We start from the raw sequence: 23,564 nt of genomic DNA on the forward strand, positions 1-23,564 counted from the left end.
CAAGTTTAATTGATTGAAGGACCCCATTTAAGGTCGTTATACTGTGAAGCTCATGACATGTGCACATGGTAAAGTTTTGTCTCAGAATTGTTAAAATATTTTACTTTTTTGGAACCACTATAAAAGTATTCTTTTCTGATGTCTTTTGGTGCGACATCCCTATATTCTTAATTCGCTCAGTGAAAAAAACGTTTTATCAAATCATTTTATATCATTTTAATCAAACTACACAACAATTTCGATTTCACACTACATAACAATATGCATTTTTGTTGTTGTGGTGGTGTTTTTAAAAAAAACATTTGTATATAATATATGTATGTTAGTGATAAATCGATTATTCGCGATTAATCACATGCAAAATAAAAGCTTGTGTTTACATATGTGTGTCACATAAATACACATGCATGTATAATATATATATATATATATATATATATATATATATATATATATATATATATATATATATATATATATATATATATATATATATATATATATATATATAAAATCAAAGCAATTAAAGTGTAGTGAGTTATTTAATTTGTAGAATCTGATTACGTAATTCAGATTACATGTAGGCTAATCCTTCCCAGGGCAGCACGTCAATATAGCCTACTTTGTACACTGTGGTTTTAGAACTCAGCTGTGTGTGCATTATAGTTTATTTAGATGTGTTGCCGTAAATTGATCTCAACCTGTAATGTATTAGGCTATTATGAATATTTGCTCTCTCCCTTTTCTTTTTGCAGCTACTGTTAAAATGCAAATGCTGCAAATGCAGCCTCAAATGCTGTTTTACTCCGAGTCAAAAGATGGCGACAATCATTACAAAGATCTCAAAGTCATCCTCTGACGTGTCAGCACTGGATGTCATAGCAAACATTTTACATGTGAAATATGTTGTTCAGTCATTTACTAGTAGCGCTTATTACACAGTGTACAGTTTCCCTATCAGCATGAACATTAATGCTTTATAAAAAAAAAACCATTGGTGTTTAAAACTAGAACTGGTGCGATTCCAGTCAGGATGAATTTTGGTTCCAAAGGCAAGAAGCGGATGGTTCTGCCGACCCGACCCGATCCGCCGACAGTGGAGCAGATCATGGAGGATGTAAACCGAGCCTATCCCAGTGATCCTGTGTTCACTGTTTTACACGAATCTGCTGAAGGTAGGCTATCTGACAGACGAGAATCTTTAAGCACAGTGGCTTTAAACACAGGTTGCTGATCTTTAAGTGCACAGACTTTCATGCAGCAAGACGGGGAAGGGAAAATGAGTTAACGCATCAAGAAGTTGGTTTTCAGACACTTCACATAAAATATTTCGCGTCGCAAATGCATTATGGACAACTGATATGTGGCCAGTATCATTAGTATAGTTTTGCGCTATATAACGTTTATATATTCACACCATAAACCCACCAGCTCATAAGAGTCAGATAACTTTTTAACACCACTATTTTTATTTTTATTGAAATGGATTAACAACATTAATGATTGACTGGCATACTTAGTCTTTCCTGTGGTAAATAGCAAATAGTAAATAATTTTGGAGAATTTTCACACGGCTCTATTATGGATGAATAATATAACTAAAGTTCAGCACATGATAAAAATCTGTAAAATTATGTAACACTAGTGCTCTTGTATGGTCTAGATAGAAAACTTGGAATGTGCAGAATGTAGACTGTTTTTAAGGTGCTTTTATAGTTTTATCCTTTCAGGATCTTGGCATGTAATTTTATGGAGAGCTTGAATCTGTATCTAAAATTGTTTCCTGTGATCAAAGCTGAATTTAGCATCATTACTCCAGGTTTCAGTGTCACATGATAAAAATGTGATTCAAAAGTCTGGGGTAAGCGACAGTAATTATTAAAAATGATTTATATTTCAAATAATTGCTGTTCTTTCGATCTGTCTATTCAATGAAGAATCCTGGAAAATAAAAGTATTGCAGTTTCCACAAAAATATTAATATGTTTTCAGCATTTAAAATAATGATAAACATTATTAATAGAGTACAAATTACAGTGCATCCGGAAAGCACTCACACAGCGCTTCTTTTCCCCCACATTTTATGTTACAGCCTTATTCCAAAATTGATTAAATTAATTATTTTCCTAAAAATTCTACAAACAATGCCCCATAATGACATTGTGAAAGACGTTTGTTAGTATGGAAGCTTATGTGTAGCAATATTCAGTTTGCAATGCAATATGCAAAATGGCAATGTATTTAAATTTACATTTTCTATACCATGCGTGCAATGTTTGGAGCAAAATGATAATTCAAATTGAATAATATAATTTACATTTGCTATTTCCTACACTGGTTTTTAACATACTTTAAACATATATTTGAATGCTTTATAAGTTGCAAAATGAGAATGAATATGTAAATGATAATTTTCTGGAGAAAAAATACAAACATACTGATATAGCAAACAATAATCATGGGAAGCTTGTCTAAGATCATTATAATAATCTGTTGTAACCACAGCTCACTTCAGCAGACACGCGACCGCGCTCATGTTAAGGTGCACGAGCGCCAGGGGCGTTCTCTGCAAGACGTTGTATGGTTCTAAAAGCGTACTGGTCTAACAGAACAGTGACTGACAGACACGTGGTCATTTCTGTGTTCTTGCCCCTCTTCATCTGGCAGTAAACGCCTCGATGACTGACGGTGACTGACAGGGCAGGGGCAGAGATTTAATTGGCTCGGATTGCATTTACAATTCCACATTGAATTTTGCTACATTCATTGTGGAACATATAATGAAAATGCAATCACGGGGATCTTAACTGGGAGTGTAAATGCAATCAAGATAAATAACATTTAAATTATCATTTTGCTAGATGTTAAACACATCTAATAATTTATATAATACATTTTAATTATGCAACGTATAAAGCATTCAAATATATGTTTAAAGTATGTTAAAACCAGTGTAGGAAATAGCAAATGTACATTATATTCAATTTGAATTATCATTTTGCTCCAAATGTTGCACACATGGTATGGGAAATGTAAATGTAAATACTGAACTATATTGCCATTTTACATATTGCATTGCCATTTTGCATATTACATTGCAAATTGAATATTGCTACACACAAGATTTATTTTAAATAAAATGAATCTTAAACATGAGGAGACACATGACTATTTAAAAGAAGATGGGTGCATCAGCTCCCTAGTTCAGTAGTCAGGGCGCTGATCAGGGCTGTTTTATGAGCTGTCTCAATAGAAAAATGCTCGCTGTGCAGTGTGCACTGAAACATTTGCTCCCTAAAAAGTCTCTCGGTCAGTCTTCTGTGAATTTGAAAACCAGGGCACTATTTTCCCTTAGCAGATTCTTAAGCGCAAAACTTAAATCACGCTGGCCAACTCACCACACAAGTGATGTGATAGATGCCACTGTCACCTTTGGCGTTTGGCTTGTTCAGTTGGGGACACTACATTTTCAACTATATTACTGATCTATCTGCCTGCAATGACACTATATACAAATTGAAATGAGCTGGATGATGACATCAATGTTTTCTCCAGAGCTGCTGTACAACTGAATCAAATTCTGTTGCATTATTTTCCTGTTAACACTGTGAAGCTGCTTTAAAACAATCAGCATTAAAAAAAAACGCTATTTAAATAAAGTAGTGAGTGAAGTGAATATGCTTTGAAAAAACAAACTGTTCTTTAATTATATTTCAGCATAAACACACATCGTAAAGCTAAGATTTAATAATTTGGCTAATTTAATACGTCTATTAATACATTTAATTTATGGCTACAATATTGCATGTCTATGTAACAAAGTATTTATCATAATGCACTTTAAATAACATTAAAAAAATCAGTTCTGCTGTTGTTTATTAATACAAGAAATGACATTTTACAATAAGGACAGACATTGTCATGTCACAGACATTGTAACTGTCCCAATGTGTTGCGTGCCAGGTTTCTATGCTGTCCTTACCAGTGCCCGCATTTGTGTGCACTCAATATTGATTCACGACATAGGGAGCTGATGGAGACTGTTCTCTTAAATCAGCTCAATATATCAAACATGATTGATAGGCGCTGTTCAGCAAAAAAAAAAAAAAAGTGAATTGAAGGAGGCTTTCATAGGGGATAGTCTAGTTGACAATCTTTCATGACACTTCAGGGCTGTGTTGTGGTCATGTCTAGGTGCAGGTCCACCATCTGATCTGGATACGGCTTGGATCCGGCAAACTATTTAATAAACATACATAAAAAATATATGAAGTGTAATTTGATTGTTTAGTTTGCCTCACATCCATTAGAACACAAGGAGGTGCAGCTATACTGGGACTGGTCACCGGGGGGCGATCGAGGCGCGAAAGCTTCAGTTTCTGATAGGAATGTTGCAGGCCTACACTGCCGTGCAAAGGCAAAAGGCCGTAACTTCGTTTTTGGTGGAAAATGAGTTATTGACATTTTTGGGACTTTCAAGACCTCCTTTATCATATGGATAAATATCGTTAGTCAATTATGTTGTTTTTTCGAGAAAATTATGGATTATCTGAACAGTAACTTCCAAAAGCCCAGGAGAAACCAAGGCAGAACACCGTAACAGCAGTTACCGCTCTTTGCCTTGGTTTTAGAACACTCAAACTGAGTTACGGTACTCTGCCTTTGTTTAGCCATGCGTCTAAATCATGGTCTAAATTAAGTTACGGTACCGACATGCAGTTATGGTGTCCCGCCTTTGTTTTACTGTCTATTAAAGTTTGCCGCGTTTAAGTTACGGTGTAGCCTGTGTACTGTCATACATGTTTTCATAATGCAGAATATTCTCTCAGCGCGCTGTCAGGCAGTCTGGGGCTGCCCACTGAGTGTGTGTAGGCTACTCGAATGCAGACAGCGTGAGCTCACGCATACAATCAGTAGGCTAGTAACAGTTCGCAATTATATCCATATATCCTACCTTTTCTTGTAAACCCGATAAAATCCATGGCAATGAACGTCATCGGAGATGTTTAATCCACAAGCTTTCTGAGAATTATTCCTACTTTGTCGTTCACATCAATCTAAATGTTGTCCTTTTAGGCTATAGGCGATTTTCATTCAAAGATGTAAAAGTATAAGCTATGTAGCCTATTGTATCTTTTTTTACTAGATAAAAACATTAAAAACATATTGCAATAAATAATTACTCTGTTTAGCCTATGAATGGGCTATCCGATCCAGTCAGCGCTGTCATTAGATTGTGATAGCCAAACTTAACCCTTGATTAACCAGCGGCACTGTTTGCTATTTATCTTATTCCAATCCCAAGCATTTTTACAAGATTTTTTATTTGTTCTATTTTTTTATATCTTTGCATTATATATGCAAATGTTTACTCATTAGAAATAATCTTATCTTGTTCATATAATTCAGTGTCACCTATCAAACCTGTAAGTTTTGCTGCACACCAATGAAGATTCTCTTTACTAAAGGTATTGTGTCCTTAATAATAATAAGATGGCTATAATTAATTGTAAATCATCCAAAATAAATGCCATGATCATTAGATTTTATAAAGGTGTTACTATATTGATTTTGCAAATGGTCATCAGCAACCAAATATTGATAATATGGAAGTTACTGCCTTTTGCCTTGGCATGACTCCACATTTTTTGCAGACAATACAAAGGCAGAGTGCCGTAACTTCAAAATAGGGGTCAAAAGTCAAGTTTGAGTAAAAAAAAAGTGTATGTAGATAATTGTCATTACTAAAACATCTAAATGCCAGATTTCCGGTGTCCTACCTATAACTAATTTGGCTGGACAACAAAAAATCTTTAAAGTCATTTTTCTCAGTTCCACACTCCAGTGAGTTAAGGTCTTTTGCCTTTGTAGGGCAGTACAGACACAGCCACTTGGCTTTTGGAACCGAAATTTGGCACCGAAAGATAAATAATTTTTCAATACTCATAGTATCGGAGTGTTTCGTTTGATACCATTAAAGTATCTTTGTTCGGTGCCCAGCCCTAGCCGCTAGGGGCAGGCTTCAGAAAGGAGCAGAATCTCATTGAGCCCCATGTTAAAATGCCCAATTTTACAGCAGAAAACAAAACATGTTTACAGCCTGGTACAAACTGTGGTTTTGGTCTATATAGCTTATTTTGCCCTTGATGACAACTGTGAGGGGGGTGAATTTTTTTTGTTATATCTCATTTGATTAAATTATATTAAGCCTTAAAGTTCTGCATAATTAAGTGCGTGGTCACTTGATTGACAGGTGGATTGCAGCTGCTGTCACTACTAGCCATTAGCTTGTCCATGCCCATTTTCAGTTATCCGTGAGTGGAGCGCTGCCAACATGGCAACGGCCAAACTTTAGGCTTTAGAGACGCTCTCCAGAAACCTACTAAATTACCACCGCTTTCTCATGAGATCGGATTGGACTTTAGGGAATTGCCGTCAATTCCTCCAGATTGTGGTGTAGTGTATTCCAACTAATACTGAAATGTAAGTTATTATATCAAGTTATGTTGGTCTCAAAATGAAGCAAGTTTTGTGTCTCAGGTTCTACTATTTAAATAAAATAATCGTCATTTGACCAGGACATAAACTAATTTCCTTTTTTTTTCAAAAATAACATTGTTTGTTTACCTGGTAATGTAAATGCCATTCATCATCTCATTGAAGTTCTGTTCTTGAAGTTCATCTTTTGTGTATTGTGTTTGTTCACCTGGTAATGTCAGTCCCATTCATTTACAGTAAAGTTAGAATAGTAAAGTCTTTAAGTCACTGATTACAGAATTTGATTACAGAATTGTGTTATTGAATGTTGCCTTATTGCTATATAAGCAGTTTTGTGCATTGATATTAGCTAGTGTGACTGCACCTTTGCATGCATGATTGTAACATTTGGCCTTGAACACTGACTTTAGGTTTTATCTTTCAGATTTGAAGTCCAGTTCCAGCAACAGTGAAGTGGAGGTAAGATACCTGCAGAGCAGACACTACATAGAGCTGCATGAGCGACTGCAAGAGGAACGTGGAAATCTTGCTCGGCGGAGAGACGAGCTGCGTGCGGCTGGGGAGTCTTTGGAACACAGCGTGATGGAGGTGAAGAAGAGCGCACTGTGACAACACGCAGGGGCCCGCAGAACATTCGAGCCGACATCTTATGAACTGGAAATTTGCTTATTCAGTTGTTGATTTCAGGACATGGCAATTGTGACTATAACAAATTAAGATTAAAATCAGTAGGATAATAGACTACTGAGTGTTCTTCCTATTGGATGTTTAGGGGAATTATATTTAATTATTTGTTTGTGATATTTTTGGCTGATTTTTTTATAAATCTACTTGATAAATGTTAATATGTGTTGTGTCGTTTAATATAAGTACACAGTCCATTCAATAAGTGCAGTCTTAAAGGGTTAGTTCACCCTCAAAGGAAAATTGTGTCATTAATTACTCACCCACCCTCATGTCAATTCCAACCTGTAAAACCTTCATTCATCTTCGGAAAACGAATGAAGATATTTTTGATGAAATCAGAGAGCTCTCTGACCCCTCCTTTAGACAGCTATTTAATTAACACTTTCAAGGTCCAGAAGGTAGGGCTGGGTATCATTAAAACATTACGATACAGATACCTTGACATCGATACCAGCTCCTGAGTGATACTTTTTTCGAATCCCAAATGTATTTTTCTATTTTAACATGATTACATTATCTCTAAAAACAAAACAAAAACTATATGCCTCGCTCTCAAGCGCGCACATAAAGCTTGCTGCAAAGCACTGGCAAAAGTAGCCTAATGTATATTGTTTGGCAATACAAGTAAGTTGAGTTACGTAATTAGATTACTTTTTCAAGAAACTAGTAAAGTAACGCATTACTTTTCAAATTTACAACAACAAATATCTGAGTTACTTTTTCAAATTTATTTGACAGGCCTCCTGTCCCCATGTTGAGAGAAATTGTAAGTGCAGAGGCACTGTGTGTAAACATGGTTATTGTAGTTCTAGATGAGACTAAAAGGGAGCATGCATTTGCTCATTTCATTTACACATAAAAATATTCAGTAAAAATCAATCAAAAACACTGGTCTTCAGCCAACTGGTCTTTAGGCCTACCTCCTATAGTCAATACAAGTTCCCATTGTAAACTCATGTTTACATTTGAAAGGGTTTTCCATCTTGGTCTAGTATTTAAAGGGAAACTTCATTGCTTTTTCATATTAAACTATGTTATTCCCTTAACTAAAACGAGTTGATACAAACCTCTCTTCGTCTGAGTGTGTGCACTTAATCGATCTTATGCGTGATGACTATCTGATAGCATTTAGCTTAGCCCACTAAGCCCAGTTCATTCACTATGGTACCAAAAAGAGATCAAGTTAGAAGCGACCAAACACCTCCACTTTTTACTGCGCCGAGTCGAAGTACTCACAGATCTGCTATTCCGCCATACATTATAGTTATCCTTTTGTAAGCATAAACCGGTTGGGACGGTTCGTTTTTTGCTTCTTACCCTGATTTCGCGTGGCATGTAAACGCACTAACCTGCTTTCTGTCAGCTTATTGAAGTGCGCATGTGTTATACGTGACCAAAACGCAAACTTAGCAGATTTAAAATCATCCAGATAGAGCGAGCTAGCGCTTTGCGTGAAATAAGGACATAAATCACAAACGCACTCTTTTAAGAGCCAAAAGTGTTCTCATCTTAAGTGTTCTCATGCAGCAGAAGTAGAAGAGCTTCAGTCAAAACGCTGCATCTGTAATAGCATGAGGGATAATATGAGTTGTAAATCTCCCGCTGATTCGCTTTATAAGGAAATAACCTGGTTAATTAATGAAGTCATGTAAACGTGGTTTACTTGCGTTGCCAGTTTACTGGTTTGCATGTAAACGGGGAAAACTGATTATTTTATTAAGCTGATTTTTTTTTTGAGTTATCAGCTTACTGGTGTACATGTAAACACACCCATTGTTACCTAACATCTGTGTCAAGTTAGTAACAGACTGAATTCCTGTTTTAAGTGGAGCATAGGGCACACCAACTGAGATTGTAGAGTTCCGGCTAACTCTTGACTCTTGTAACTCTTTTTCAAGTGTACTTAGACTATGAAGGCTAAAAGGGGAATTTTCTGTTAATTTAATTGCATTATTGCAATTGTATTATAGCAATTAATTGCAGTTGTGTTAAATAGCATACGGTTCTTTGGTCCAAGCAACATTTCTTCATTAAATGATGTAGAGATCTCACCATCTTTAAAGCCATAGTCATTACCTGTGTTGCATAAGCCCTATTTGGACTGTAATTGTTTCTGGTGGGGTTGTACGGTATTTTCATCATTGACAGGGGCTAGTCTGTGATTTTATTGCTGTCCAAATCCAGAATGTCAGTGTTTTTCTACCAACACCTGTGAAAAATTCGCCGGCCAAATGACCTACTGTTTTTGACAAACACCAAGGTCGTGAGGTGATTTAATTGCCAAATTCCACATCTCATAGTTTTGAAGAAGAGATCGCTTCACAATTAACTGTTTATTCTTTTTGACCCCTGCGGCGCACCGGATCATTTCGCTGTAATTCGGATGCATTTAAAGATCTATAGCCTACACTTTTATTACTAAAAAGCTGAAAATATTTACAAGATTAATCATTCATCACCGCTCAACAGAGAAAGAGAAGTAAAATATGTATTTGAAATGAGCCGTTATTTTTAAATAGGAGATTTAAATAATAATTTCCTATTATGAATTTAAATATGATTTTATTCTTATTTTTCCAAGCATATGACATTTTTGCAGCAGACAATCATTTGACTGACCACGTGAGCAGCCGTTCCCAGGTGCGGAGGATCACATAACTAGCTCCTCCACCGGGAATAAATCAGCATCCGAAGTTTTATCACGGAGGTGGCATGCAAATGTATTTTTACAGACGTCCACATGAGACACATTTACCGTCCGAATATGGCTATAGTGTGTTTGGTAATGTGGGGGTGGAGACGTAAGAAAGATAGCATTTGTGATCCTTTTAGGTAGTGTCGTGTTTGTTTGGGTGATTTCAACAGATTTCAACAAAAATCAACAGCTTTTACCAAAAATCACTACCTTTATGTGTGTCATTTCTTTGGCATTAGCCAAAGTAGTAGCACCCAATTGTCTCAGTTTACACATATAATCATGGTTGCCTGAGAAGGACAGTATGGGGACTGCCTTCGGCATAGTTTCCTCGAGAGGATGCAGTGCGAGTTCCCATTCGAAAGGGAAACAAATTAATGAACTGATAAATATATTCATATTCATCAATCAGTTAAATGATTGTGTTCCCAAATTTGTGCTATGGGTTTTCTGTTGTAAAATTTTGCCTAGCATTTATTGATCCACTTTTTTGTTACTGAACAGTAATTTAATTTAAGTTTATTAGTTAGCAGTCTAGTTAATAACAATGAAAGATGTATGGACAAAACGGGGAAATTTTATGCTAAAAAAACTAGTAAATTAACTAAAGATAATTAAAACAGTTTAGTTGGGGTTCCAAATAATGGTGTCCCCCTGCATGCAATGGTCAGAAATAAGGTCTTGAGGTAGTCATGGTAGAACAAATGACTTGGATGTCTTTGCTTATTTAGCTGAATATAAGTATCCACCATGGAATTAATCAAAGTTCCAAAAAATAAATAAAAAATATAAGAAAAAAATATCTGCATACACATTTTTATGAGAATGTTTATTTAAGGACCCCTAAACCCTGGCCACAACGGTTTAACTGTTAGTCTACACAATATTCTACCAACATTCTGAACCCAATTCATGCTTTTACCTCTCAAATATGCATACAACTGTCCCTAATTGTTAATTTGAGTTTAGCATTGAGTCATTGCTTTATCCTGACCACCACGGTTATGGATCATTACACTGAGCTCTGTTACTGGGCAATTTCAATATCTTCAGATATGGTCAGACATTAAGGCCTGGTTTCACAGACAGGGCTTAGATTAAGTCAAGATTGGGTTTTAGTTCAATTAACACATTTAAGTAGCTTTTATAAATATGTCTTAGGAAGAAAATTAAAAAAAAAACATTTCTGGTGTGCATCTTGAGACAAAACAATGGCACTGAGAAATTTTAAGATATGTCAGTGCAAGTTGCTTTCAGTTAAAACAGTTCAAACATGCATTTTAGACTAGTCTTAATGCTTGTCTGTGAATCCAGGGATTTGTCTTTAATCTGGGAACACCAGTTGGTATCAGCACTCAAAACACATCTGAAATACAGTTCTTCTTTATCATTCTCAGAATTTCCAACGGCTTATGTGGGATCAATGACATTACTTTTAAGAAAGAATGCATGTTTTCTGACCAAGAGACAAATTGAATGAAGCTGTTATATCACAGTAAAACTTAGTCCATGTAAGTACTGCACCTCACCGAATAAGACAAACACTTTTTGTGCTGGCTAATACAATATTTGCTTGTATAGCTGTAGTTTTGGTAATGGGCTTTGGTTGAATGGAAGCCATTTGAAACATTCCACAGCAGTCCGTTATAATTCAGCCCATCTTAATGTTAGTATTTATCTCAAACTACAGAGTTGCTACTCATTAGCTTGCTTTTAAATACTTAAATCATAACGTGACTGTACACAAAATGACATTATGAAAGCATTCAGTAAGCAGGAATATGTACAGCCACTTAATTGTATTACATACTTTTGCTGAACACCCGACAGTTACAACAATCTTATATTCAAAAATGCAAATGTGTGGGTAGAGATTCATGGTTGTACTCATAGTCTGTCATTTCCATTGAAAAAAGAAACTGCAAAGTCAACATCACGTGTTTACAGTGGATAAGTGAGCATGCTATTTGTTGCAATGGCAGGATTACAATTTGCCTTCTGGGAAGCATTAGACTAGTTTATAATCAGTATTTACAACAGTATCACTAAATATCCATGATGATTACATTGACATTTTGTGCAGATTTGACCTATCGTCGCAATATTTACCTGCAGTAATAATAAGTGAAGGCAATAGGCTGTTTTAACCTGTCAGTGTGGCATAAAGGCATGTGCATACATGGTTCCCATGTGAGAATACAACAGTCTTTTCCGGTTTGCAGGTGGCACATGTTCTTTTTAGTATTTGTCACTGTTTTCAGAGAATTGTTTGCATATTGTTCTGAATGTGGGCCATAATTTTTATCGGTGGATAACACACTCCGAGGCAGTCTTTCTCATGTTTGATTAATAGTCCAAGTAGCACAAGCAATGATTAATTTCACTGTACAAAAATTAAAAAAAGTTATACCCTCACTTGCGGTGTGTACATGTTGTGAAACCAGTGAGATTCTATAGTACATGGCTAATTGTTCACATCCAGATTAAGTTATTCCCCCCTTTTTTCAAATAAGTAAATCTTCTGATGCATTGGCAAGCACACGACTCATTAAATAACCGAGGTAAAGAAAATGATATCCATTACCACCTGAGTTTTTACAGCATCAGGAGCATAGTACTTTGTCAAGCCTGGAACTGTTGACAAATCACAGGTTTTATGCTTCATGTTTTTCCCCTGTCTTTTCAGGCATTGTCGTTGCTTGACACTGTGTCTGTGCAGAGCAACAGACCATGGGGCTGGGGATGTAGTTGAAAGGAGTAACTCTGACGGCCTTACTAGGGGAGCTCTGTCGGAAATGGCCAACGCCACCACTGTGGGTACTTTCCATTGACTGAAAAGTGGAGGATGATGCTGTGCTGTAGTTTTTGAGAGATCCATCTGAATCCCCATCCTGGAGCGTATTCCCAAAGGCCATGCTTATTTTTCTGGGAAGAGCCATGCTTGTCTCCTCTGTAATGCTAAGACCTTTTTCAATTGTAGGAGAGGTGCTTGAGTTAATTTTGCTGGCTGAATAGTCCTCAGTTTGAACAGTTGCATCACTTGTTTTCCGTGACGCCAGTGTAATAGTTGGCAATTTTCCAGGTAGTGGTGGTGGCATCTGTTTGGCGCCATCAGGTGAAGGTAACAGAGGCAATGCTGTGGGTGGAAGGGTGCTCTTTAATATCTGGGGAACATCCTCATCACGAATCCTTCTCCAGGTCACTTTGTCAGAGTTACGTGATCCAACCCTCTGCTGCTTCTGATTTGAGTTCCTTTCACTTTTAGCTCGTCCACTTGAGTCAGACGATGAAGAGCGAAGAGAGGAGCGGCTGGTGACACGACTCAAGACATTTATGCTTGGTGAGGAAGAATATCTTTTGAAGGTCTCATCCCTTTTTTCTCTTGGCTTTGGTCCGGGTCTATTTCTCTGTGAGACCCTGCAAGGACTTTCTGAGCTTGTTCGTCTAGCTGGACGTTTCGGAGCGACGTCTCTATCAATGGAGGTGGCTCTTGATAGAGCTGTATCCTGTCTGACAACCCCCTGTTCCTGAACTTGTCGTTGTCCTTGAGTCACAGGTATTCTTCTTGGACCTTGCACTGCTTCCTTGAGCTCCTGACAACGAGAAGAACATAAGAAAACTGCTGGGGCTCCTGGACCTGCTCTTCGAGGTGAGACATGCTGCGATGTGGGGACAGAACGTGAAGAACCATCACGTCTTGAGACTTTTGGTGATTCTTTGATGAATGTCAGTTGTCTGAGAAAGCCATTACGATCTGATTCACCACTACTTGAATGAGTAGATGTCATGCGAACCAAATCCAGTCGGTTTGCTGGTAGGATTCTTTTCCCTGACATCTGTGTATTTTGCCTGCTGATGCTACTGGGCTGGTTAGTTACTAAAGGTGAAATATTTCTTGTTTGCCTTGATGGGTTCTGCATGAATGGTATTCTGACAGGAGATTTCTGTGTTTTCCTGTCAGTGGGAGATTTTGAATTTTGATTGAAGTTTGAAGTGCTTTTGTCCGGTGGACTGCTTGGTGCTGATGCCACCTTCTTCGGACCTTGTTTAATAGTTTGGGTTGGGGAGGTTACTTTTTTCTGAGGATGCCTGGAAGGTGTTGAACTTTGAGATGATCCTGAGGATGAGCTCTTTGGTATCCTGGCAGGTGGTGTTGAGCTTCTTTTGGGCAATGACAACTGAGTGGATTCCATGGGGTTGCCCAGTCTGTGAAGACTCCTTGACCTGTGTTGAGCTAGATTTGGATTTTTAGGGGCATCTGCTTTTGGTATATTTTTTTTAGGTGGTGGTCTTTGAGAGAGAGTTGTCTCCTTCTTGGGTGTGTATATCACAGTTCTACCCCGGAAGACCACAGGCAAGTTTGCAACAGGTTTACGAGGGGCAAAATCAAGTGGCTTATTGGCCTTTTTGTCATCTTTGTATACCTTCTTCTCTTTAGGAGTAAAGCTTGAACCAGACATAAATGACATAACAGATTCAGACTCTGATGAGGGTTCCTGGGACTTTGAAGCTTGCAACTTGGTAATGATTGTATTTGCTCCTTCTTGTATTGCTCTCCATTCAACACTATTGAGATCAGAGTCTTTGTCGGATGCCATTTCATCACTGTCTAGGTCCATTTCAGGGCTCCACTCTGTTGTTTTCGGAAGACTAGCTTTCTGTTTGTGCTTTTTCTCAGCTTTCCTTTTTCTGGCATTCTGCTTTTTCTTGTGTTGAGGCATAGCAGATGTTATACATTTTATCAAAAGATCATCTTCTGAATCCATGCTGACTGAGCTTGGTGAGCTGTTCTCTTCAAACTGGTTGAGGTCTTGCTTTGATTTAGGAGGGCACTGAGGGTTGGATGTAATATTATGTCTATTCCTTATCCATGTATGCTGAGGTTTTTCATGATGTTCTTCAAATTCTGCATCACTCAAAGAGCTAAGGGAGGAACTCAATGAGTAACATGGAGGTGCTTCTTCTAAAATTAGATTTTGCTTGATTCTGTGAAAACCCTTTTGGCGGGACTGGTAACTGTTGACTTGATCTTGTATATTAGTGTTACGTATTACATTAGTCTTGCTTGATTCATAATGTTGTTTCCGTCCAGTCCTATTCATCGGTCCATCCTGTCTGTCCATTTTATGGCAGATGGCCACTTCTGTAGTTGTCGGGTGGTGCCTAGACTGAAAGGATAAAGTGTTTTCCTGTGCATGACTCCGGGAGCAGGTTTTCTGATTTTGGTACACCTCTGTGCTTTGCTTTCTTATGGGAATATCTAACTGTGGCATGCTTTTTGACAGATTCTGTCCTTGCTTTTGAATTTGTCGAACTGGAGATTGGCTTTGAATCCTTTGCTGGGTCATTTTTACTGCCATCTCTTTACTCGGTATAAGTAATCTCTGAGTGGGCACCATATTTCTGATTGTTTTGTTCAGTTTATTTGTCACTGTGTGAGACTGACATGTTATTTTAGTTGGTTTGTGGAAGCGAGAGAACATACGTAGGTCTTCAATTCTCTTTTCCTCAATATCAACAAGCTCTTGTGTCTCTTTGTTTCTTCGCCAGTCTTTTATTCCTTTAGTTCTGACTGGATATTGGAGAGTGTCATCGCTTAAGGAAGTGGTGCTTGAGAAATTGATGGGTGTACCTTCAGCTGAGTCAGTGTAAGAGGAATCATCATGATAGATTTCTTTTGAAGACATTCCAAGCTTTTGTCCAGTAAACATTTGACTGTTTTTATTCTGCAGCACCATATACACTGGTAATTGCACAGATTTTCGAGCATGCATGTTGACAACTTGGTTTGAGAGGTTGGGCATCACAGTGGGCCTTACCTTCTTAAACCTGGAAGGCATGGCAGAATTAATGCACTCTTTGAGAATTTCAATGTCATCGTCTGAGTTGCCTTCACTGTATTGGTCTTGGTCATCCATATCCTCTTCATTTTCAGAATCCTCTGGGTCATTGTCTTGTTGGTTTAGCAAAGGAGTAAGTTTGAGCTCTACATCTTTCTGAACATAGTGTTCATGTAGAGGGAGGGCACTCAGACTAGAGGCACATGAGAAATTCTCAATTGGTTTTTCCACAGTGAAATAGATCATTGTGTCCAAATCTGGAGGTAGGTTAAACCTTTCTTTAAAGTCTGTGATTTCCATAAATTTGCGCAAACTGCTTTCCCACTGGCTCCCTACACCACTAAGCGCCTGTGTCTCTGGTCCACTTGATTCTGCACAACATGGAGTTTTGCTGCGACTTGGAGGCATTGTTTGTCCTGGGCTGTCTGGTAGGTCACTGGGGCTAACAGTTCCACTTATCATTTCACTGCATGGATCACTCTGAATAGAGCTGGCAATTGAAGGAGATTCAAAGCTGCCAAGTGAGCTCACCGAGCTACAGCGACTCATTACAAGAGGTGTTTCATGAATGTAGTTTTCTGAAGAGCTGGATGGTGTCCTGTCCTCGAGAATTATTGGGGACACTCCTCTAAGGAACCTCTTCTCGTTTTTGATTGTAATAGGTATCTCAGTTGGATCAGAGCTGCTTATTTTCTGATCAGTTACTAATAACTGACTGTCACTCAAGTCATCAAGTGTCTCATTCTCATCCTCTTCATCTTTTCTTTCAACATTCACATCTTCCACCTCTATGATTTCTAATGATGAGTCACTCTCTAGCTCATTTTCAGTCTGACTCTGTCCATCAAGTGCTCCATCCCCAGATGATAAAGAGGACAAAGAACTGCAGCGAGAGAAGCATATCGGGGTGTTCTCTACAGAATACTTCTGAGGGGTCTCCAGCTGTCCTATTGTGGGACTTCTTGCAGCGCATATTGGGGAAAACTTGCTAATACTTCCACCAGTCATCACTGTTGGAACCCAAGCTTGCCTGCGCATTGCTTGAGCTGCCTGAACATTAATTGCAGTCTTTGCAACTCCAAACTTGGCAACACTCTGGATCAGTGGAACATGCTGATAGGAGGGAGACAGCTTGACAGTTGGTATACTGGCATCCGAAGACACCTTGGTTGATACAGTTGCAGGTGTTGATATAAAAGGTTCTTGACTCTTCTCTGTATCTGTGGAACCTAAATCAGGCAAAATAGCATCTTTGTTTGTCTCAAAATCTCTTTCAGGGATCTCATTTTGACATATGACTCTTGAAATATGTACGCCACTGTTCAATGGTTCCTCGTGAGCTAACTTAAGCTCAAGTTTATTTGGACGTCGTTGTTCTGTTGGTCTTGCAGATGTGTGAGTCTGTTCCTGACTGCCACAATAGCCATCACTGGTGCTTCCACTGTTAAGGCTGTCATTGGATAAACTTGAGTTGGCTGTTTTAAGACGTAAGAAGGCATGTGCTCTACTGAGACGCTCTTTAGGTGAAAAAGAGCTGGTATCAGAGAGATGACAAGGGGAACATGAAATGGCTCGTGCCTCATGAAGCTCATCTGGTCCATAATTCCAATCCACAAAATGATCCTCTGAACTGAGGCTGAAGCTGTCCTCTGAAGATGTATGCATGGTAATGTCTTCTACCAGTTTGTCAATTTTAGCTACTGTGTTGGTGATCTTCTTGGCTAATTTCTCAGCTGCCACAGTCACTTCATCATCAGGGGGTTGTGACCTTTTATTATCAGTTTGAAAGGTTTCAACATCTTGTTCAGGCTCCCCTTCTCGCTTACGTGGCTGCGTATTCAGGAAGTTAGAATTGTTCAAGAACATAGAGAGCATGGAGAAGGTTCCCGTGTCTAAACTGGTTGATGTATTAGGAGCCTCATCATCATCAAAACAACCAGAATCTGAGGCATAGTCTTTTGCAAGGCTTTCAATGTGCCTCAATGGCTTGTTTATACTTTGATGCTTGAAACTTTGCTTCTCGATTGAATCAAATGTTTCTGCCAGATGCTTCGCATCTAATTCAGCCTCTAACGCTTTCTGTTTCCTCATGTAGAGGGATGGCATGCAGGATCCTGGGGATATAACAGCAGTATCTTTATATTTGTGTGGACGATTTGTGAGGAGGTTTCGCAGAGCTGCAGCACTTCCCATGGCTATCATTTTGTGCTTTGAGTGGATAAGATTGCGCAGCATGCTTACAGCTCCCAGATCCCACAGCAATTCCTGGTCCTTTGGACTACGTGCAGACAGGTTCCAGAGTGTTCCACATGCATTACTCACAATGGTCAGACTGTGAGATCGCAAGTGCTGCAGCAGAGTCTGAAGGCAGTTATGATCCCTGAGGATTTGCCTGAAATACAAAACCAAGAAGAAATTAAGTGATGTAATTAACACTTTGACTAAGACCTCTGCTTAATTTGTGAATGTGAGTAAACATGATACCTATAATCATCTCGGGTAGCAATGAGACTGGACACATTACGCAGGATGCCTCCACCGCTCTCAATAATGGCCAATGAGTTGGTTTGGCATCGATAAGTCAAAGTGCTAACCAAAAACCCAAGAGCACCATCAACAGAACAAATTGACACCTTATTCTCAGTGCTGTGCGCTGACAAATTCCACAGTGCACTTAACACACTCTTTAAGGTGGATTCCTGTGGGGAAGACCATGTAAAATTACGTATTACTTACTGAGTAGTATTGGAGCACAAATGTCACTAGTTTAATGGGTTCAATCAGTTATCTTCACTTTTATGTAAACTTGGATCTAAACAAGATATATTTGATTGTACCTTTGTAGCCTGCAATGCACATGTCATCAGTGCTGACACACTGCCGACATCTCTCAAAGCTCTTTTACTGTTGATATCAGCACGCCACGACAAGTTTCTCAGTATACTTGACACTACCTAAAAGCAATGACAGATCACAGAGCTGATTGTGGACCAAATAATTACAAATTAGATAAATAAAAATACTTTTAAAATAAGCGGTTGTTATATTTTTCTTTACTTAAAAGTTTATCTAATGCTTTGCTCTTTGAAAAAGTAACGCATTTACCTGTTGTAATTCCTCATTATCTGATGCAAGCTGTGCAACAATGGCTTGAAGACAGTTTTTCTTTGAACAAAGAGTAGCCTGGAAAAGTAAATAAAGAGGTTTCTGTCACCATCCCAAGAAGACAAGCTTTGAAAAATACTGCCTGTGTAATTTATACATTTGCCTGGTACTGAATGTATGCATTATCAGAATTGCAAAATAACTGTTACCAGTGATCACATTTATATTTTGTTACATTATTTAACACTTTTTAATTGTGTATATATTTAAGTAAAAACATTTATGGACAATGTGGCAATAGCTTAATATTGGGCGCTGTTGCAAAGGAATTAAGTGAATGTACATATAGAAATGTTGTTTATTAACCCCATGTCTTTCATTTATTCACGATTCCACACTTGTATGGAATAATTTGAAAATGTACCTTATTTACAACATCTCCATATGTAAGATTAGTGAGTGCCATTCCTGCATAACGCCGGAGGGCCATATTGATTGGCTCATTGTGCATGCCATATAGTTCTTGGTCCAGCTGCATTAGCTCTGCAATGGCTTGCAGCCCCCCTAAAAGATACACAAATGAGCATTTTCAGTGTTTTTTTTTACCTAAAGAATACAATCAATTTATCTTTGCTCTATTAAGAGTAACTGCATTTGCGTACCTAGTTCATTCATTGCCTTGCGGTACTCTTCCTCAAAAGATAACTTCATTATTGCGCACAAGGCCTGGCACATCTGGGGATCCACTGGCTCATGGATTTCTGTAGATTTCAAAGAAAAAATACATTTGTGTGAATCATTTTTATATAATTGTAACTTATTTTATGTAATTTATTTTTGTTTTTACCTAACCAGTGCTCACCTGTGGTTTTGCCACCACCAGGTGAAGGGGTACTTAATTGACTTTCAATCCAGTCCCAGCCATTCTCGCAGTGTGAGCGGATCTGCTCTAGCACATTAAGAACTCTCATCTCTCGTCGCGCTTGGCCCTCATCTGGCTGTGAGTACACAATGTTGTGAAGGGCAGCACTGGCTCTGGAACGGGCTTCTCGACTATAGCCTCCTGTCCCAGCTGCCTCCCCGGTGCCTCCCTCATGTAGTATTTGCACAAGCAGTGGGACGCAGCCGGACTTGCGCATTGCAATGCAGCTTTCCTGTGAGCTTGACATTGCCAGAAGAGTACGGGACATCTCTTCCCGATCTCTAGAGGCCAGCATGGAGAGCAGCCAAAAAACCATCTCCACCTGCAATCCAAACAGTATAACTATAGGTGACATATATTATCTATTTACATATATTATATTACAGTTCATTATTGCACTACCGTTTTTGATTACAATATGTTTAAACTAAAACTATATGTATACTGCATATAAGGGTATAAAGTAGGATATAAGCATATATTGCGGTGGATATCCATAACATCAAAAGTCATGGGTTAATGTAAGAACCAGACAATTATGTTGTGACATTTTGTATATTATTTTAAACTATTTTCTGTTTGATGTTGATTTTAAAGGGGTCAGGAATTGAGAATTTACATTTTCCTAGATCTTTTGACATAAAATTAGCCTAGAAATCTAGACGCACCCTAGCGGCAGCAAATCTAATTTGCAGCGAGTGTCGTCTAGCAACTCTCAATACACTTCTGAGCTGTAAACGCCAGACTCTGGTCGGGCCAATCACATCGTGTATAGAGTCAGTGCTCTATGTAATGACATAATGACGTATGTAATGATGTAATGACAGCCGAGTTGCGTGTGCGTGCTTCTAGTAAACACAGAAACTGGCGAATAACGTTCTTGCAAATCAGCTTTGACCGCGGCTCTAGAAGACTTGAAGTTAACCTTTTCTCTGAGAAAAGAACAAAGAACGGCAGGGAAGAGGTTTGCCGACTGGATACGGCGAAAGTTTAACATTCTACGAGCTCTGCTTCTCCTTCGTTGCTCTGGTTGGTTGTAGCGCTAGCCAATTGCGTGCATGCCGGGCAGAGGGAGTTTGAAGGACAACCGTTTATCCCGCCCCTCGGATTGAGCCCTGTCAATGGTGAGTTTCCAGACCAAACATCTTGATGTGGGTCTGGCTTGTCAGGCTAACATAAAGTTTATGTATAAAGCATAATAGCATAAGCATAATAGCTTTTACTTTAACTGCCAAGCTGCCTGTTTCAGATTTAGTCTCCGTATGACGTCATAGTGTGATGAAAGCTAATCAGTGCCTACTTCTTCATCATTGCCTCTTTAGCCCCGGACACCAATTCATGCATGTTCGTTTGTTCACTTCATTTTACTGAGGCTTACTTTTGTAATCAAGACACAGTTTGATGCAGACTTTTCAGAGAGTTTGAAAATGAAAGATGATGCAGTGCCAACAATAATGGATCCGACAGTATTGCCACAACACACAAGTGTGAGTAACACATTTTTTTGTTCACCCTGGGGCACTATTGCTTTGTCTTTTACAGATTGTTTAATGTCCAGTGCATCCGGAAAGTATTCACAGCAGTTCCACTTTTTCCACATTTTCCTCAATTCTACAAACAATACCCCATAATGACAATGTGAGAGACGTTTGTTTGAAATCTTTGCAAATTTATTGAAAACAAAAAACGGCAAAAGTCTATATCGCAAATTCTGTTTTATTTAGTAATAGGCGCCTATGGGCCGGTGCAAAACGCACGTACACTCTGCTTATTACACACACAGGGATTCGCAGCAGCACACACACATTATTAAACAGTAAAATAAAAGTATTGCAATGTAAAATATTATTATTGTGTACATAAAGATAAAAATGCCTATATGTTATAATGGATAGTCATTGCCTGTATCAGAATTACCTATTTGCAGTAATGACAAATGAAAGTGGCAACTTATTTAACCAATTGTGAAAATAAAAATATGTTTATATATTAAACTGACTCATCAGGTTGAGGGTGTCTAAATTCTTCCATGTAAATAGCGAATCTGTCATAGTGCAAGTGCAACTAGCTTTTAAAGGGAATGGGAGATGAGCCTCTGATTGGTTTATTGCACGTTACATCCAAAACACACCCATCAATCATTAAGTGAATAAAGACAACCCTTTTAGAGCATGCGTCGGACACGCCGACCATTTTTCCTGTCGTTAAACTAGCAAAAGTGGACTCGGACATGCCATAAGTGCGCTTGCGCCATGCACTTTAGACCATGCGCTTAGATCGTTGAAATTGGGCCTTTAATGTCTCCAATTCACCTATCCTTCTGTGAGGCCACAGTGCTACCAACTGAGCCACCATGCTGTAACCATAAGTGTTCAAATTTACAAGTATATACAAGTATGTTTACATTTACAGAAAGGCAAATATTGCCCTTTAGTAAAAATTTTACATTCTGAAACGCACTGTAAGCTTCTTTACAGTTCCTAAGATTCTTCTGGGATTTTTTATGCTAATTTATGTTTTTATTTAAAAACAAAGCAAAAAAACAACAGCAAACAAACAACAATGGTCTTACTTTGCTCCCTGCTTCTCCAGGAGCATCCACATTACCAGCATTTCCAGTATCCATATCAGGGACAGATGCTTTTGAGAGGCACTCGGTGCTCTGTGAACACAGAGAGTATGGATTGTTATTTGTTCGCATTTTTTACAGTAGGTTATTTGGTTTGCACTATATGTCTGACTTAACACATTCATATTTATTAAAGCAGCAAAGTAAATCTGTGATATAGTAAGAATGATCTACACATATTTATTGGGTTTATATTCTTACCAAGTACCTTTTGAAGCTATCAGTTTACAGTATGTATATATATATATATATATATATATATATATATATATATATATATATATATATATATATATATGTACACACACATAGTGTTTAAAATCTGTTTCTGTTTGATTGACCATTTGTACACCATCTGCATGTGGAGAGTGAATCCCCACCAGTGCCAAAGCACTTGATTCATTCTTGCATGCTCAAACCCATCACTATAGCAACGGTTGGCACCAGTGCTACAAATACAAACTCTTGACAACTAGACTGCGTAAAGGGATACTGGTATAGCTCAAATTATCTTTTAGAACTTTCATAATATACTTTTGTAGCTTGTAATTTAAGTAGTTTAACAACAACAACGAAAACATTTACATTTATTCATTTTGCAGACACTTTTATCCAAAGCAAATTACAAAAAAAATACAGCAATTGATTAATCAAAAAGAGGCAAACACAGGAAGTGCTTAAAATACAAAGTTTCAGATATTGCTTAGTATAACTATTATTCCAACCTTTTTTTAGTGACGTACCCCCTGTGAAATATTTTTTCAGCCAAGTACCCCTAACCACCGAAAAGTATTTTTGGTAAAAAAAAATAAATAAAAAAAGACAGCACTGCCATCTGTTTCTGGTTTATTAAACTTTTGAACAGATAAACACATACAAAATTTAAACATTTGAAAAAATTAAACTATTTTGAACATTTTAGATGATAATAATCCATGACTAAATTTATTGCAAATATTTATCATCACTAAATTTAGTGATTCAAACTAATGTAGTGAAAACAGTGACCATAATTCTGAAATGGAAACTGGGGACATTTCCTATTTCAGTGGTCAAAATATCACTAAAATCTCATTTGTTGTTGTATTTTAGTTGAAAAACAGGGACAATAATGTTAATGTTTTTGTTGTTGTGGAGTCATTATTATTAACCTTAATAATCATTATGATTTATTTTGATTATTAGGAT

General features: G+C 37.9%; 2 protein-coding genes across 5 annotated transcripts in view; one reads left to right on the plus strand and one right to left on the minus strand.

Annotated features, from left to right (window-relative positions):
- The first annotated feature begins 847 nt into the window (after window positions 1–847).
- Window positions 848–7,343, plus strand: c22h19orf25 (chromosome 22 C19orf25 homolog). The gene is made up of 2 exons (XM_067431391.1): window positions 848–1,175; window positions 6,923–7,343. Exons 1-2 carry the CDS (start codon window positions 1,034–1,036, stop codon window positions 7,105–7,107), a joined length of 327 nt encoding a protein of 108 aa, XP_067287492.1. The 5' UTR covers window positions 848–1,033; the 3' UTR covers window positions 7,108–7,343.
- A 3,347-nt stretch (window positions 7,344–10,690) lies between these two features.
- apc2 (APC regulator of WNT signaling pathway 2) overlaps window positions 10,691–23,564 on the minus strand; it is a 43,136-nt gene continuing 30,262 nt past the window's right edge. For 2 of the 4 annotated variants that reach the window (XM_067432397.1, XM_067432399.1), the window contains 8 exons: window positions 22,320–22,409; window positions 19,688–20,069; window positions 19,488–19,586; window positions 19,250–19,389; window positions 18,826–18,903; window positions 18,558–18,674; window positions 18,205–18,419; window positions 10,691–18,112 (listed from right to left, as the gene is read on the minus strand). In XM_067432397.1, coding sequence (XP_067288498.1) covers window positions 12,535–18,112; window positions 18,205–18,419; window positions 18,558–18,674; window positions 18,826–18,903; window positions 19,250–19,389; window positions 19,488–19,586; window positions 19,688–20,069; window positions 22,320–22,409 — 6,699 coding nt within the window. In that variant the 3' untranslated portion in view covers window positions 10,691–12,534. Of the gene's footprint in view, window positions 18,113–18,204; window positions 18,420–18,557; window positions 18,675–18,825; window positions 18,904–19,249; window positions 19,390–19,487; window positions 19,587–19,672; window positions 20,070–22,319; window positions 22,410–23,564 lie in introns of all 4 variants that reach the window. The other 2 variants (XM_067432396.1, XM_067432398.1) reach the window with 1 other exon arrangement.

The sequence above is a fragment of the Pseudorasbora parva genome, chromosome 22 (genome assembly GCF_024679245.1).
Source record: "Pseudorasbora parva isolate DD20220531a chromosome 22, ASM2467924v1, whole genome shotgun sequence".
Lineage (NCBI taxonomy): Eukaryota > Metazoa > Chordata > Actinopteri > Cypriniformes > Gobionidae > Pseudorasbora > Pseudorasbora parva.

Bases quoted from the DNA above. Each gene is read 5' to 3' on its own strand.
- c22h19orf25 (XM_067431391.1), top strand. From the start codon at position 1,034: ATGAATTTTGGTTCCAAAGGCAAGAAGCGGATGGTTCTGCCGACCCGA. The intron at 1,176-6,922 runs GTAGGCTATCTG...TTTATCTTTCAG, and splicing joins TTTACACGAATCTGCTGAAG to ATTTGAAGTCCAGTTCCAGC.